This window comes from Agelaius phoeniceus, chromosome 1 (assembly GCF_051311805.1).
Source record: "Agelaius phoeniceus isolate bAgePho1 chromosome 1, bAgePho1.hap1, whole genome shotgun sequence".
Lineage (NCBI taxonomy): Eukaryota > Metazoa > Chordata > Aves > Passeriformes > Icteridae > Agelaius > Agelaius phoeniceus.
Window position 1 is genome coordinate 29852212 of NC_135265.1, and position 19049 is coordinate 29871260.

Here is a 19049-nt window from a genome sequence, read left to right on the forward strand (position 1 = left end):
TCCATAGACTTACACACCTTGATAATTAATTTTGGTACCTTAAGTTTTAAAATCTAGGATTTGGTACTTGAATTATAGAAAGATTACCTACTATTTTAAAATTAACACTATGATTGAACATTAAATACATTCTGTTAAACCAACTTTGAATTCTACACGTTCTTTTAAAATGTCAGTGCCATCATCACATCCAAGACACTGAAAAACAACCATTCACTGCAGCAATTATTTCCTGTGCTGCGCTAAGGAATTATACTTCCAGCAAGCAAATGATGAGTTACTTCTGAGATAATATTTTAATTATGCTTCTTATGTTACCTATATTCAAAAAGGAAGTGTAAAGTGAATTGCTCAGTCCTTCATTTCTTCAGCTTCTTAAAGACAAAAAAACTATCTTATTTTGTGCACCCTGTATGGAATTGACACTATTGGAAATCATGCTCCTATGAAAAACTATCGCTTCAGTCAACTAGAAAATTAAAGATTCACTTCTTCAATGAAAACAATGAAAAACCTCTCATCCAAAACTCCTATATTCCTAAAAGAAATTAATCTTATTTCATAAAAAAACATGTTTTCTATTGTCAGGACCATGCCATCTAATTGGAAATCTGAAATTGTAAGAAAACTTTGGTTCTTTAATCCATTGTATTTCATAATGTAAATGAGCAACAGACTTCCTTTAGAAGTCAGCTTTGCATTTTTACCAGATACTCTGGAAAAAAATTGAATCACAACAGTAAAAGAAGTATGGATTATCTTTTCGCAGAACTTTAAAGCAATATATTAACATATAATAAAATAATAGCATCAAATTTTGTTGCAGGTTTGTATTCAAAACTTCTCAACAACAAATCCTTTTTATGTTATCTAAAAGCATAAATTAATATTTAGTTCTCTTTAATATCTAGTAAAAATATAAGTATTTAAACATAGACACCTTCTCTGAAAACAACAGCTTTCACTTTTTAAGATTTAAGAATCTTTAGGGGAAAAATACAAGAACAGGGAAGGCATTTTGAATCAAAATATTTCCCCATTTCCCTGCTAATTTCAATTCTAATCACAGTAGCAGTCTTGCAATTTACAGCAACAGTGAAGTTGTAACTTTTCTCCTGCACATTACACCTGGAGACTTCCTGTAGCAATTTGGGTTTTAAATTAATGATATATGATAATATTCCCATTTTGAAAAGGTTTCTCCTCATTGATCTCTCACCTTCAATTTTTAAATGTTCCTTCTTCTTATAGGGTATTCCAGAAGTGTTTTGCTTTATTTCAATGGTCATGCATTTGGGTTACAGCACTGCAGGCAGGGGTACCAATCAGAGGAAAGACAGATTTTTCAAAGAAACATGAGGCTTTCCTTATTTTTATACAATCCTACAGCCATGAAATAATTTTTTCTTTTAAGTTCTTAATCCTGATATAATTTCATGACCCTTCTCTTAATATATAGTATGTCACCATGTTCAATCCTCAATGATTTAGTAATATTATACCTCACATACACACAAAATCAAACATGGCTAGGTCAGCTGTAGTACTATCAACACAATCTGCTTTGAAAACATAGCCCTCACATTACTATTGTTATGAAATTTTACTATCCATGTCACACCACTAGATTTATTTGGCACTTGCAGTCATGACTTGTTCTTCCGGAGGAATTCCTCTATAATTGAGCATTAGTTATTGTACCATTAAAATGCAGCGTTTCCGTAAATTTTAAACAGATAACAGCACTTTCTAGCAAGTGTTTTTTTAGATACAAGTTTATTACCTAGTTACAGGGAGGGGAAAAAAAAAGTTGGCTAAAAAAGTTTTTCCTTTTCTAGTTAAAATAAAATAAATGAGGTTAACAGAAAACATCCTGCCATTGCTCCCAAAGGAATATTCTCCAACTACAAAATGAGTGAGGGCCATTTCTGTAAATGTAAATATTTTAAAATCTAATGTAATAATAAATAGTTATACAACATACATTTTCTAGTGTGATCTTTTGTATATTTATACTATAAGCATTGATACTTTATAAGTATTTTTATCTATTTCTTTCATTTGTGGGTTGAGGTTCAACCTTATTAACAATGGCAATGGTCCAATGACCTGGTAGAAATATGCAGTGGGCACAGATTGCTTCAGCTCCGGGGCTTACTCATATTTCAGATGAGGAGTGGGCCTGTGCAGTTGAACTATTATTTTTCCACAAAAATGCCAAGAGACCAGGATGAATAGGCTCCTTTCATTATGCTCTGAAGGAAGAGGAAGACTAAAAGGTTCATGGCAAATTGTGTCCTTGCATAAATGTCAGAACAAAGTAAGGCTCCGTGTAACAACGTTTTCTTTAGAGTCTTGGCAAGTATTTCCCTAAGAAATTCTGAAGAATTAAGCTCATGATGTCAGACATACTTTAGTGAGTATGAAGGATTAATATTTTGTATCTCTCTGCTGATCTGCTCACCACTACGGGAACCCAAGGCAGAAGTAAACTTTTGGTTACTTTAACCTTTCCTTAAAGCAGGGTGCAGAATCATCATAACTCAAACCCTGAGTTCAGGATGCTGATTGATCAGAAAGACTGGCCCTTAGGCATGTAATGTAAATAACACTGCTCGCTGAAATCTTATTTCCATCCAAATATACATGCCAAAAGCAGAACAAATCCCTCAAGATCATTAAGAAGGCCAAGGATTTACTGGGATTTTACCGTGCAGACTAATTTAGTCAATACTGTAAAATTAGTTGTAGAATTAACAATATTAATTTGCATTGCAAATAATACTCTTGTTTATAGGAATATACATATATATGTACATATCAAGTATCAGATTGCAGTATTATAAGTATTTTTTACTAGATTGCAATCAGCATTACATCATGCCCTCTTTAACAAAATACTACTTAATGGGCAACATGTAAATGCAGTGCATTATAAAGAACTCATGGAGTTACTCTCAGTTAGGGATAGAACAGTAACTTAGAAGAAAAAAATAACAATTTTCTACTTTAAAATAAATACTAATCTCAAAATAGCTTACAACTGTAAACTCTTTCAAAGTTCAACATAGCAGTCTATGGTTTAAATTTCAAATCCTTAGAAGTATTGCAAAAAAACTTGTATAAATAATAAGTAAACAAAATAATCAAAGGTGAATTGCCTTGAGAATAACATCAGACCAATAATTAAAGCTGCTGTGGTTCAAGTATGGGAATGAATAGCTATGCTCTGGACTACACTCTCGCCCATTTGACTGTGCTAGCATTTAGCATTCAAAGCCACTGCCAATACAGCATTTACCTGAGTCAAACTTAGGGCCCACAACACTTTGGCTTCAATTAGCATTCCAAAGCTCTCTTTGGAACAAATCATACATACAGTGAATTTCTTCCTGAACTAGGCATCATTCCCTGCATTTGTATTTTAGTTGTCATTACTCAGTAGCTAATCCTGTTTTCTATTTCTTTCTGTGTCCTCTGGCACAATTTATTTCTGACTTTACTTCTGTTGCGCTACTTCTGAACCACATGGCAAACACTTTCAGCAATGGCACAGGTTATATAAACATTCTCTACCAAAGTTAACAGGGGTCTAGTAACCCTTTGAAAGTTAGAGATAACTGTGCATTTCACTATTAAACCAATACCTGCCAACTGAACTTTCCTATGTCAATGTCTGACACAACATAGACACAACAAGCACTTGCAGGGTTTTTTCCCTAAAATAAAACAGTTTTACTCAGTCATTTTCAATTCGACTTTACTTTGGATATACTGCAATCAAATTAATTCTGACAAAGTAATAGAGTTTGGGCTGATGTTTGGATGTGACACCGTTAAGGAAATCTGTGCTGCAAGAAGGAAATTTAACAGCTGCTTCTGGAGGAAGCATCTTTATCACTGAGTCAGAAAGGAAGCAACTGCTTAGCATAATTTTAAAGGCAGCTCCTCTGTCACAGGCATCATCACTCAGTTGATGTGTAAAAATCATTTATAAATATTAGCAATCATCTGGCATTTTTCAAAAGAACAGGAAAGTTAATCCTGTTTCCTGACTGAGTTCTGTATTGCATAATTACATTCTGACTACCTAAGTTCCCCTGCAATTTCAGTTAATTACAGCATTATTCTTACTTCCTGTCCTAAAATTATTTGTGTAGTAACCATATCCTACTAGAATGGAAGATGAAGTAAGCTCTGTGAATTATTTTGATTAATATGTAAAATGTTGTGCTATCATCTCACACAAAACCCCACTACATACTGGATATTATTTCCAACTAAAAAGTAAGTGTGAAACTTTTCAGCAATTACATTATTGCTCAGTAGCCAACCTCTCAAGGGATGCTTGTGTTACTTGACTAATAGATATACATCTGTACATAACTAAAAAATGTTAGTTCAGCCTTTTAGTGAACATAAGAAAATTAAAAAAATCTTAGACCTCTACATAGATGTAAAAAGTATACAAGAATAAGACACATAGTATACATGAAAGTATAGTCTTTTTTTTCTTGCCATTTCCTTTTCCTTTATAACAGAGTAGAGGTAACAGTGTAGAGAGCAAATTTACCCAACGCATCCGGTACAAACTACTATTGCTTGTTCTGAGCATTGGAAAATCATTATATTTTCTTGGCAACCATAAACTTTAGAAGCATAACTATTCAGGAAGCAACAAGAATATTTTCAGCAGACCAAACAGGGCTGCCCAACTTTATGGCAAAAGTATATCTTAGTTATTACAGGTGTTAGATGCTATTCTTAGTGTCTAATATAAAAAGAAGACTTTCATTCACTTTTGGTGCAAACTCTAATTTTGTATAACAGCAAGCCCTCTAACAGCTTCTATAGCACAGAGTTTTATCCCTGAACTATGCCAAGCAGTAGCCATAAATCAGTCCACCATAAATTTCCTCATTCCTCCTAAACTCATCCTGACTCTGCATAAATTCCTCTGTACTACCTCAATGCCTACTGTTTTCTTTCACATCTCTCTTTTCCACCCAGCAATGCTTTCATATTCCACTTGCACATAAATTATTTTCCTATCTGAAAGTACCCCACTTTGCCTGTCCCCGGCTTCTCCTAATTGTTGTGATATCCACAGGAACTCCCAGGAACAGAATTAAGCCACTTACTATAGTCACTTTTTCTTCATGGTCAGTTTCCATCTCTCTTTCTCTCTTCTGAACAGCTCCCCTTCCCTCTTTGTATGCAAAGACTCAGCAAGAATTGCATCAGGTGATACTTCCACATTCTGCCCTTTTTAACATCTTTCCTTGTCCTGAGCACATAACACTCTCCAGCAATGTTTTGAGCATTACACAGAAATTGAGACACGTTATTCTACATCCTTGCAATTGCCAATCTTCAGGTCATGCTCCAGAGCCTATTTGTTCTCATACACGACTGAGAAGAAATTATTAAGTCATTGAAGAAATTAGGTGTTGAAAATCCTGTGCCTTCGAAACAAGTATTTCAAAAAAGGTCTCTGTTTTCTGAGGAAAAGGCTGGGCTTCTGTAATTATATGGCTGTTATATTTTCTAATGTTTATAAAATGGCAGAATGGGAACACAAAAATAAGTCTACATAAGCACATGAATAAAAACCCTTTCAGGCACTTGAATTTAAAATTGTAGGCAATGAGGGAATTTACAGTGCTAGAACATGCTGCAACACTGCCTGCCCAGGAGAAGAAGTCTGCTTAAAAGTTGGTAGCAGGTGTCTTTGGGTTTTTGTTTGCTGTTTGTTTTGGGGGTTTCTTGTTTGTGTTTTTTGTTTTGTTTCAGTTTTGTTTTGTGTTTTTTTGTTGTTGTTGGTCTGGTCTGGTTTTTCGTTGTTGTTTTGGGGTTTTTTTCTTAAAGTTTCACTCTCCGCATGCTTGTTTTGGAGCTCCTAAGAAGTGGGGAGTTCACACAAATGAGTTAAACACCTCCCATGCACTGAAGCAGTCTCCAGCCCTCAGGAGATCTTTAGCCCAAGGAAGTGGAGAAATACCTGGCCGGCAAATTTTACATGCTGAAAGGGGCCTCCTCTGCCTCACTGCTAGTATGGTGGCAAGACCCTCTTATCCCCCATCAGCAGAGGAAAATCCCTTCCACATTAAGTACAATTATAGGCGAAAATTGGCTGCCAATTTTTGAAAATCTGTCACTTTAAGTTTTAAGGGAGGTGGTTTCCGTTTCAATTTTAAATATATCTCACCCATATGGGAATAATACACAATCAAATCCAATATTTTTCCTACTGCGTAGCAGCTAAGTTATTTACTTGACTTTAACAAGACGTTTCTTTCCTCTTCCCAAGTTTGAGAGCAAGCACAGGCTGAGATGAGTTGTGCTGTTCTATTAGCAGGCAGCTGCTTCCAACTATTTATTTGAAAAGAAGGAGATCTGTATGTTAGGTGGGAAGGGAGAGACTTAGTGTAGGCTGGGGAAAGAGGGGAAAAAGTCAAGCTTTGCATTTTTCATTGTCATAAATAATAAGTTTGAAACATGGGAATAGAAAATAGGAAACTTTTAGTGACTTGACACACCTCTATCCTACTGCTGGAAAATTAAGAGAGTTCCATAAGCTGTATCTCCTTTGAACTAAAAACAATGCAGAAAGGGTGCTGAGTTAGCCATGCAGACATAATGACTATTTAAAAAATGCCCCTTGCATGCTGTGCCAATCTGCATGTTCAACCTACATCTGTTCTTAAGACACTACATTGAAGGCAAAAGAAAGTTTGATTTTGAACCCTGCTTCCCGCCCCTCCCCCCACCCAAATGTGGAAATAAAAATATAGCATGTTTACTATTTACAACTTCCTTCTCAGGAGACACAGGTAGAGAATTCATGCTTTCCAAAATGTAACCTTACACATCTAGCCAGCAAACATCTGGATATTTATCTTCACTCATCATTTCCTTCAGTAAGTCCAAAAACTGTCAGTTGTTTCAGCTGAGATTCAGCCCAAGGGAGTACAAAAAAAAGTTACATCCTTCTTTTGTCCAGGTTTTATAAACTGCTTTTTACCTTCTTCCCTGGGATACCAGTAAGTATAAAAATAAGCAGTCTGGATTCCTCTGACTGTGGCTTTTATTCTGTGACTATGAACTTCTGTAGTCACAGGGTGCATACATATGCAATTGAAGTAATTATACAGTCACATCTGCATTGCACGCATAACATCCTACACCTTTAAACAAGCTTATATATATATATATGTGTATATATATATATACACACACACACATATATTACATACTTCCAGTACATACTCAAATCACAAGAATACAGAATGATTTGTGAATAGACTATATAGCAAAATTTATACCAATTGAACTTCAGACAGACAAAAAAGAGGAAATGTATGATTAAGTAAAAGAAACCAAAACTTCACCTTCAGAATTATTGTAATGGAAGGACTGCCTTAAGTCTGAAGGTCCCAGTCTGAAGAACTCATCCCTGAGTTAGTCCCTTGCTCTGCCACTGTGCTAGGAGAGTCCTATCTGCTCATGCTATCCTTCCCCACTTTTGCAGAAGGGAACAATGAAACTCATCTCCATTGCAAAACATTTACAGTTTAACTATGAAAAAAAAGTACACTAAGGGACTCAGTTATTATCACCAAAGAAAGATATTGAGCAAAGGAAAATGTGAATAATTTATGAATCAGTTTTTCTTCCTGTTCAGTAATTTAGACACTGCTGTATTTAAAGTTTCCATATCTCTGTTCTGATATCCAATCTGAAATTGCTTTGCAAAAATTTTCAGACAAGAAATGAAAAATTCAAACAATGTACAGTGTTTTTTTGAAGTTTTTTGTTTCACTGAGGTTGCATGCACTTCTTCCCAAAAATTTCTCTGAACCAGCTTCATTCTTTCCAACTTAACTCTGCTTGGTGAAGTTGAAGTGCTTTTACAAGAGAGGCAAAAGTAATAAACATACCCATATCTAAAGGAAAAAGAGCAGAAATTATATTGTGGCCTCCTAAAATTCAATCACTTAGTATGAATTTATTGTATATGTGTACTGTGAACACTTTGCATGTTGGCATTTGTCCCATAGGAATGCTGCAAGGTGTTCATGACTCAGATTCATTTTAACCATGTGGTCGAAGGGAATCTGCTAATGATATAACAAGAAACCCCCCCCCACCATGTTTAAGTAGCAAAACAACATTTATAGTAAGAAAAAGTCATGTTAGCATGAGTGGGTAAGAGACATTAGAAGAAGAGCAAATCTGGGAAGAGTAGGAAAGAATTGAGTGTTGGCTTTGACACATTTGCTCATTCCTGCTTCACATCCATTCTAGCCAATGAACAGCCCAGGAAGAGCTCCTTTCTTATATTGTTTGAGGATTTTTTTATTATCTTAATCTCCAGTCAGAAGTACATTAAGCTAAAAGACCGTGTGGGGTGAAAAACTCCTTTTAGCTTTAGTTCTGTAACACAGTATAGGTTACCATATTTTTAAAAATACAATATTTTTTTATATCTACAAAATTTTAGGATCTCAGTAGCTTTATGTGTTAATAGTGATTAAAATGACTAAAATTTCAAATAAAATAAAAGAAAGCATAAAAACATGTAAAATATATGATGCACATATAAAGCATATATTTTTCTTACACCACTGTGATGTAAAATCAATAAAATCCTACTTTTTTGCCTCAAATTAACAGGCCAGTTTCCAGGTGATGGAAGCCATGAACATGACATCATTGGTGTCTGAAATGATTCCTTGTGAAAATATGTCACATGCCATAGTGTTACTACAGGCTGAGAGTTTGCACTTCCCTTTCCATACTTAGCAATAGCTTTGACCCTCCTGAACTTACAAAAATAAAATGACAAGGTATGCTTATAATAACAGTGATATTTACGATATTTGCTCATTAAATTGAAAGGAATTCTTCTAATTTTATAGAAGTTAAAAGTAGCACAGGCAAATCTCTCCTGGGTTTTACAAGGCCACATGTCCAGGTTGAACTACACAGTCTGAAGCAACAGCCACACCATTTTACTGTCAGTGTGTGTAATGTCCTCATCAGAAAGGCTGGGAATGGCCACAGTTTTTTCAGAAGGAAAATTTTTAATGGTTTCTGGAAAATTAGTAACTAAATAGAACAAAGAATTCTCCTCCTGGACACCACAAAATCTTGCACTTCCTCACACATACATACCAATATGATTTGATTAGTCGCAATTTTTGTTTCCCAGCAGTAAAAAGAAATTTCTTCTTCCCATACAGCCCTGAAAATAAGTAGCCCAGAGGCCATTATCCAGTACTTAAATGCAAGTACTTTACAAAATCCAACTATAAAGACTGTAAAAGAGCTGAGTGACTCCTATTTAAGATATGTGTCTTTCATACAGCTTTATATATGTGAGCATTTTAGATATTTTCTCTCAACAGGATGTTGACATTCTATTTCGCACCTCTTCATTTGTAATAAAAAAGTAATTTTACTTTTAAAATAGTTAGCATTGATGAATTTATTCAGGTTTGACATTTACTGATCCTTGAGAAAAATTAATTGAGAAATAGTGTCTGTTATAAAAAAAGAGATCTAGCAGAAAAGGATTTACTGATAATTTTAGCTACTAAAAGAAAATAAAAAAGAAAAAAAAATCTGGTTGATAATTTTTATTAAGTTATATCTTCCACCGGCATGCTATCAATTTAGATAGAGTGTGATGCAGAAAAGATTGCCCTTCCTACATTCAAAAAGCAGTTTTGGCAGTTTAAATACTTTATTATGGCAATAAAGATGCATTGAAGGAAACATACTTGCAAAGAGCATTGCCCAGATACAATAATGTTTTTTCTGCTCCAGACACACATTAAATGCTAATTGCCAATCTTGAAACGTAAAGTATTTTCAATGGTAATGGCCTCACTAGATTTTTTGCAAGCAAGGAAAACTATTACAGACATTGAGCTTCTGGAAACCCGAGTAATATTCTGAAAGGAACAGCTTGCCTTTCGGGGCTTGGGATGGAATGCACTTTTATTCTGGGTTAAAAAGGCATTCTAAATTTCTTATTGTTCTTGGTCCTAATACTGTAGAAATGGGTTATTTTAGCCATGTCCTACTGGGGAACAGAAATGTGATTCCAAACCCTTCAGAGCAGCACATCTGCTCAGGAGGATTGCTGGGTTTGTGTCACGAACTCACATGTCCCAGCTACACAATCACATATGTGCCACAGGAACCACCTTGCCTTTCCCTGCATGTAGACTGTCAAGAGGCTCCCAAGCTAAATTCTGCACAGTTTGAAAAGAAACTTCAAAAGAGCTGTGTGAAGTTGCATCTTCACAGTGCATATTAGCTAAAGTGCTGCTTCAGAGTGGAAACAGAACAGTGTACTGTTCATTTCTTTCTCCATGCTAAAACTATACAGACTGATAGAGCAATAATGACCAGGCAATTTTTACTAGCACAGAAGGAGAAAAAGACTTCTTTTTGCAACAGAGAAAGCACAAGCATCGCAGTGGGCTATCTGTTTTAACAGCGCCTTTCATTCCTCTAGGCCTCTGCTTCTACTTTAAAACTGTGACAAAAAAAATAGTTACCACTGTTGGCTGTTTGATGAAGTATATGGAGTGTGCTTTTACTCAAAATCTAATTCCTTACAATCACAGTTTCACATCACACATTAAAAAGAGTTGTTCTATTTGGTACCTTTTACTGCTGATCTGCCAATTTCAACACATTGGTGTAACATGGAAGTGACATATTCTTCTAGCAAGAGTGTGCAGAGCTGCTGTATCATAAACTGAGGTGGCATTTCCAAAATCACTGCAGTTGGTTTTGGTTTGAAATGAGCCTAGATTAAGTGATTTTTTGCAACTTCTTCAGGAAATAGCTATTAACCTTTAGATGAAGTAACTTGATTTCAAATTAAGTCAAGGGAAACAGAAATATATATTCTGAGGTGGGCTTTCACTTACACGTGACATACAAGTTTCTAGCTTGTAGAAGATAAACAGAAGATAAACATTCAAAGTTAATGACAAAAAAAAAATAAAAAGGAAAAGAAGATAGACATAGCTGGACTTCTCTCCTTGAATGAGTAGTTGAACTACTAAAGATACAGTTCTCTCTCTTCAACTTATGAAGTCACCTGATTGCAGATGGCTCTATAACATTTAGGAATCCAAACAGTGTACAAGAGAAGTATTTCAAACCTTTTTTCAGGCAAAACTTCAGTAAGATCTTCAAACTATTCAGAAGAATTAGCTTCTTCTCTTCCACACTAACTAACTAACTAACTACAAAAAGATTCACTTTAAAACTTGGATAATTCACATTTTACTTTATGTTCTGTAACACCTTAAAAAACACAAGTGTTATGCACCATTTCATTGGTTTTCAGCAGCACACTTGAAAAAGCATGTCAAATGAACTGTTTCCCTGCACAGTGAATTGGATGCTTTCATACTCCCATCTCCACACAGATGAAAAGGACTATTTTTTTCTGTGTTTAGAATTTGAACACAGCCTAGAGGGCAGCAATCGCCAAGGATACGAATGTGTGAAGACAGCTGATTTTTTGAATTGCCAACCCATGCTAATTTATAACAAACTTTCTTCTCCCACTTCACCACATTTTCTAATGTTTTACTGAAAAAGCATGTTGCAAACTTGCTTTTGTTAAAGCAGATCCAGAACTTTTTCCTTAATCTGTGCACTCAGGAAAAACCCAGGCACTGCAGGTAGGAAAAAAGATTAAATTCTACACTCCAGACACCCATACATCTAACTAATGCATATCAAGAGAGAGAGCCTCTAGAATGCCAATGTATTATGTAAATCCTCAAAGTAGGAAAATACGTAATACTTTAAAAGATTATTAACCTTGTGCTGGCCACTTTCCCAACCATAAAATGACAAACAAGGAAAATAGAGGAATAGTTTCCTTTTCATTTTGTACTGGGGAGCTCGCCAGATCTTGTCATGGTGGGAGCTTGAGAGAAGATGAATAGTGCTGAGAGGAGATGGAATTAGCACCTGAATTTTGGCATAAAAATTGTGTCATAATATTGTCAGCTCACGCTTTCATTACCATGTATTTCATGATTTTTAAAATACATTGTATCTGGAATCAGAAAAAAAAAACAAGATTGCTTTTGTACTTTATCAAGGTCTAATCCATAACAGTCAGGCCTTTCTCTCCAAGTATCCTGCAGGGAAAAAAAAAATTACCAGATATTTACAGAAAACCTACAAGAATCGTGGCAAGTGTACTGTTGAAACCAGACCATGGCGCTGAACTCCTGTCCTACAGCAACAAGCCATCTCCTACCCTTCACTACATTGTATTCCCACTCCAGACCACATCCTACAGCAGCTAGAAAGAGCCAAAAATCCACAGCCAATCACTTTTGTCTGACGTCCAACCTATTCGCAGATTTGTTACAACCATTATTCTTAATTATCTGACATTTAAAATACTTAGAAAATCCATTCACCCGTAAATGTCTTTAGGATATTCAGAAATTAAAACTAAGCAAAAACTCTCTTGTGGATTCCCTCTTATTTCCATCTTCTAAGTTCTTCAGGTTACAAAGAACTTTCAGAAAGACAATTATTATCTCACCACCTGTAAAGTAAAATAGGAAGAGGCTTTAGCTATCTGCATATGCCACAATAAAATTAACAGACTAAATGAGTCAACCTCACCTCATATCAGGACATTATTCTTGCCACTACACAAGAAATCAGCCTTTCAAACAACAGGAACTTGTTATGAACAATAACAATCTGAAAACAATACAAGCAGGCTCCTATAATTTTATGGGACCCTAGACATTCCATATCAGGAAGCCTCATTGCAGCTGATGGAGTTTTCAGGTGAACTTTCTCAAGAAAATGTATGTTTTAATATGAAAAGGAATGGCAACATCTTGATTTGCTAAGATTGACTTTGGTCTTCTACAAATTCTGTGTCCACTCAAAAAAATTAAAAGGCATATAGTAAAGGAATACCTCTTCTTGTAAAAACATAAGAGAATGGTAAAAGACAAGTTAAAAAAAAACAGGAATATAAAAGTAAAAAAATATGTCGTTTACTTACAGTCAACTTGAATGGCAATGAATGAGTCATAGTCACCTGAACCATGTATTTATTTTCAATTCATGTTGTATTGTCTTCAGTATTAGACTAGAATCAATCAGAAGATGGAATAGAAAATATGACAACCAGCTATGACAATAGCTTTTGCTATTTTTGTGAGGCTAGGAAGGACAGCATTTTAGTATCCTGCTCTCATAAACCCCTTTAAAAAATAAGAAAAAAATCGACTGACAGAACAGCAAAAAAATGTTTTCTGTATAATTCACAAGAAGAGAATATTTGTCTCTTAATGATTGTGTATCAATTCCCTTTGCAATCAACACAAGCTGTGACAAGAAAAAGAGCAGAGCCTCCTCCAGTCACTTGACAGTTCCCAACATTTTCTATCTTTCACTAGGGTGAAATTAAATTTGTTTCATTTTGGATAATCAATATGGTACTCAATTTCTAATTAGGTAAACAACAATATTTTTCCACATGTAAAAATAAGCCTAAAAAATACCACCACCAACCCCTACCTTCTCCCCACCTTGGCATGTAAAAGAGCACCACAATTTGCTGTATTTGTAGAGGAGCACAGATTTTCCTGAAAAGCAAACCTTCTAAGAAAAGTCAGACATCACGTTATTATAATGAATTTCCCATAAATCCAAAACCCTGTAAATAAAAAATTACTTCAATATAGTATCAATTGCCAATATAACATCTACATAACAAGTCCATGCTAATATACTGAGTTCAGACAAGTACATGACAAAAAGCAGATGAAAGAGGCACTTCAAAGGCAGGAATGGATCAGATAAATACAGACAATACAATCATATGATTTCAATATGCCCTCGAAAAATTATCAGCAAATATAGATGGTGAAGAGACTTTGAGCCTCTGAGCTGTGTTTTCCTCTAACAAGGTTAAACTCATCTCCTTAAGCAACAACAAACACTGTATTGCACTAGTGTCCAGTGACACATTAGGATTATTATTACTACACAATACATATATAATTATCAGAAAGAACAGGATTGGCTTTTACTTTTGCACATTCCAGTTGTTTTAATGGCATCAGTCTTGAGACACTACCTGTGCCTATTTATCCACTCTGGCTCCTTATAAAACAATGGGTTACCTGCCTGTGCACTACTGACTCAGAAAATTGTCTGCTCTCTCTCAAGTCTCCACTTAATCCCATAGATTCTCAGCTAGCACATCTGGCTTATGTCCTGCTCTGTGGCTAAGTTGACCCCTATGACTACTGAGCTGAATTGTTGAGAAAGACATGCAACACAACCTTGTTTTTCAACATGGTTTATTTCAGTCATCTTATGCACACAGCCTCCATACATGATTTTTTTTCAGGACTGAGTGGGTTGTGAACTGCAGCATGGTGTAGGAAAGAGCAGCCAGACACTTCTGAAATCAGTTCTGCTGCTGAAGGAACTGTAACAAAAGATGCTCACTGGGAGAAAAGGCAGAAGCAAATTAAGTCATGGCTAAGAGAAACACCCCTCCAAAAGAACTTTAAAACAGGAGTTGAAAAGTTTACAAAACTTCCTATTATTTGAAGTCTTAGAAAGAAAAATTTCTCAACATCCTCAGCTGAGACATTTTGTCACAGTCTGAGGCATGGTCTTTTGAAGGACAATTCCGACATTAGTTTTCAGGGTTTCCTTCTTTGTCCTCTAACCCTTCAGAAGCTGGACTTGGCCAAAAGGTCAGTCTTGTGGGGTGGGAGAATCTGAGAAGCTTGGAGTCTATTGCTATACAATACACCTGGTGTAGAAGGCTCATTTCTCATCCACTATAAATAAATTCAAAATTATTAAGAGACACACCATTAACTTGAAATTTTATGTAGCAGCTGGGGAATCTGCTGAGGATATACTCATCAGCTGAGGTCTATTTTATGACCTCAGATGTAACTCAAACCATCAGCTCATATTGGCTCGGCCCTTGGCTGACAGGGACCAGGTCACGTATCCCGCAGGGCGGCTGGAAGCCACCAGCGGACAATGGGGCGAGCGGCTGACACCGGCCAGCGGGGCCCAGGCAGAACAATGCAGCTGCTGCGGGGCTTGGCCCTGCTGAAGGAAACTCGCTTCTCCCAGGTTGTCTGAGGGGAGGGACGCTGAAGCAGTGGAAATTCCCCAGCACGAAAGGAGAACAAAAGAAGAGGTGTTGGAAGCTGCTGTTAAGAAGAGACAGCTTCTTCCAGGGCCTGACAGAAGAGAGGAAATTACCCCAGTTGACAGAAACACACTCTGTTCTGCAAGATGTGATCCTCCGGGAAGTGTAGATTAAAAACTACTCCCTTACAGAGCACCAGAGCCTTGCAAGCCCCCACTATTCCCCACTGGAGCACAGGGTTGAGCACACAGCTGTTGCCAAGGGACCTGCTCAGGCCAAGAGTGGCCCTGGATCTAGCAGAGCCCCCCACAGCAGAGCTGGGCATCAGACACCCGCAGCCGGGACCTGGGCTCTGCACCAGCACCAGTGTTTTTGAACGGATCTGGAATTCTCTAGATTTCCCCCTGTGATTAAAAGGTGTGGCTGCTGAAGAAATCAGTTTACAGAGCTTCCAAATTCCTTACTGCGGTTGTTATTTGTCTGCAACAGGAGTGTCCCTAAGGCCAGGGCGCGGGGAGGGCGTGCTGGGGCTCAGCACTGCTCTGGGACCACCAAATCCCCCTCACTAGGAGGACTAACTCTACAAGGTCTCTGCACCTGGAGAGAAAACTTGAGGAGTAATCCATATATGCTAGATGAAAATACCTGGTAAAAATCCTTCAAACCCACACATATCCTTCCCCAAAAAAAAAGTTTTAAAGTAAAACCTATGACTTTACAGTATACTTTTTCCAGTAGTACAGCCATTATGGGGTTTTTTTACTGAAACAAAGGGAAAAGTTACATTGATTTATAAATTCATTAAAATGCCATGAGAAAGAGCAGGGTCTAAGTAGACCCGTTGACTGCCATGGCTTTTGGATCAGACCCAGAAGAATGCTGGAGTAAGTGGTGAAGCATTTTATTTCCTAACCTTTCAGTGGCTACTGCAAACAATGGAAAATACAAGCACATACTTAGAATAACTCTATCCTTTGCAAAATGAGATCACACCTAAAAATACTTCCTTTTGTTGCTGTGTAACTTCAGTTTAGGATAATAGCTATTACATGCATATAGTGAAGAGGAAAAAATATCTCCTCAAATGCAGGGTAAAAATTTTATATTGCAAAGTAGGGTTTCTCCTACAGAAGAAACTTTAAAATCTGTAGTGATTCAAGAAAATTTATGAAATAGTAGAATGAAAAATCTAGTTATTCATGTCTAACATGAAATAAGGCAGTAAAAATGCCAGGGGATTGAGTTACCAAATTATTGCTTGCAGCCAGGAAAAGCTACATGATGATGATAATTCCTAGTATCAAAATTATATCAAGTTCTAAGAAACAACTAAAAAAACGTATCTGAATTTTAGTTTTTCAGTTTGAAACAATTAGAGCTAGCCCACACAGCTTGAACTTCCTGGGATATACATGTGCTATTAATTTTGAACTTTGCTGTAGGATCCAAGCCTGAATCACCAGGCCCTGTCACTTTCTAGTGCAAAGGTGTGTTTTGTCTGCTTGTACCAGCAACTTTTCCAGTGCCCTTTCTTCTCAATTTGCAAAGATATTTTTCCTTTTTAAAACCATCTCCTTGAATTTCCTCAGCAACTTTCAGTGCAGCTGACTTTCGCAGCTGTGTTGCTGTGCTACAGGTTTCATCATTGTTTGACCAGAGAAGAGTGTTGGTTAAACTAAAATCCCCACTTAGAGTGATTTTCTACAATTTTTCATCAGTTCCCTGCTAAGTAGCACAGATCTAACAGCGAACAATATTTCTGTAACCTGAAGAAAAGTAAATTAACATTTATTGAATAGTTTAGCACTGACCTTCTTAAGAGAAGAGCAGCATTTTCTTACAGCTTCTTCAACTCCATTACATATAGAATTGGCTTGTTTTTATTTCTAAAACACCTATTGAGATTAATTCCACCTATTAAGTATTCCATCAAAAACAAAAACAGAGAAGAGCAAACACAAAGTTGCTGCAGAAACAGAAATATATCCATTGCTTTAGAGAACGCAGAGATGGCCCTGTTCCCTTTTCTGCCAGTGGGAATTTTACCACTGACTCCAGAGAAAGCACAGCCCAGCTAGTGATTTTCTAACACTAGCAAGGCAATTTTCTAACACTTGAAGGCAATTATTTTTATTTTAAAACACAGGAATAGCCTCCTGCTCTTATGCAGTTCTTAGCCTGAGGCTGTAGCCCTGCCAGCACTGTTAATGTCATTGTTTGTGAAGCGTATTCCCAGTCTCCGTACACCCACGCAGGGCTCCCAGCTCCTGGCCGTGATGTCCCCCTCAACACATTGTTCCAGCTCCCCCTGCTTCCTCGCCTCCCGCCCCGTCCCCCACCATTGTTATCCCTTTACACCCACCCTGCATTGTTCTCACACCCGCCTGCCATCCCCACCTGGGAGGGACCCTTCCTCTCTCCCACTCCTCGCAGCAGCTCAGGTTCCTTTCTTACCTACTTCCATATATTCCACTGACCTACCGGCAGCAGAGCATTTTCCCTTTCTGAAGGCACATTACAAAAAGTATCACTACTACATCCCACAGCTTCTGCAGGCTGTGGGCACTCAGCTTTGAGAAGCCCAGTCTAAACCCTCTTAAAAAACAAAAAAAAATTTATTTCATTGCTACAGACTTTAGGTCAGGCCCAGAGCTAGGATTGATAGAAAGTAATATTGCATTTTCAGATATGTTATAAAAGGCTAGAGCTGATATTTGTTTTCACTAGGGAACAGAAATATGTAATGAGACAGACATACATGTACAGAAATGGCTGACATGATTTACACAGGCTCCATTATTTTGGCCATCTTGCTTTTTCCTGCTCTCTAGTTTGTACATCCACCAGATTCTTTTGAAATAGTTATCTGTACTTTGCTGGATTTTTCATACAGGTATATAGGGATATTGAACTCAATTTTTTATGTACTCACTATTTTATCCTTACTTTTTTCCATGATACTTCACTTTCTCTGTTGAACTGCTTTCAAAATTATACTCCTTCCTTTCACAACATTGTGTTCATTGTATACAGTATGATGCATTAACTATTTCCCATGCTAAAAGTTTATCTTTGCTAACCCTTGGGAAGAAGAGCAGCTATATATGCTTAGAGTAGATCAAGTATAGAAACAAAAATGAATACCTCACTTTATTCATAGATATTAATGTATTTTGTATGCTGAAACATGAAAAACTTGTTAAGTCTTACCATGGCTCATGCGATGAAAGCAGTAGTATGCAAAGTCCACTCCCAGAAATGTCAGATACCATGTCCATGGAGAGTCCCAGGGCAGTTCAAAGAGTCTGTAGTTATTCCATACGTATATGTAACTAATTAACTCAATACTTCTGAATAAAACACTGAAATAGAGATCCAGAAATTTTTATCAGTAATTCTGTCAGTTTTAATTTCATAACTTTTTATATATTTACAGTTTACCAGCTGGAAATCTTTTTACAACACATAAAACCACTCTCCAAGTTCTTCAGCCTCTGTCAAGTGACGCTACTATTGACTTCAGTGAAACATTTGCTTAGTGTCTACAAGGTTTCTAAAACCAACTCCCGCCCACTCACCACCTATGTTGTGGCATTAGGTACACTCAAAGGCTGAAGCACTCCTGTGCTCTGCAGGCATTATGGTGTTCCTGTTTTCCCAAAACTGGAAGAAACCCATACCTGCTAACTAGTAAGTCAGAAGTGATTGAAGAGCAGCAGCAATTACACTGAAACTCTAACGTATTACATTAAAATACCTTTACTGGTTCCACTACTAGAGAGAACATGGAAGGGGGCAGGACTTCTAGGAGCATTGAAATGTTTGATCTGCTCATCATATCACTTCACTT

The 19049-nt window shown here is 36.8% G+C and overlaps 1 protein-coding gene across 1 annotated transcript in view; it reads right to left on the reverse strand.

Annotated features, from left to right (window-relative positions):
* The window catches only part of AGMO (alkylglycerol monooxygenase), a 187583-nt gene that overhangs the window by 148507 nt on the left and 20027 nt on the right, over positions 1–19049 (reverse strand). Inside the window, exon 3 of the mRNA XM_054641335.2 lies at positions 18410–18561. Within this exon, the coding sequence (XP_054497310.2) occupies positions 18410–18561 (152 nt within the window). The remainder of the gene's footprint in view (positions 1–18409; positions 18562–19049) is intronic.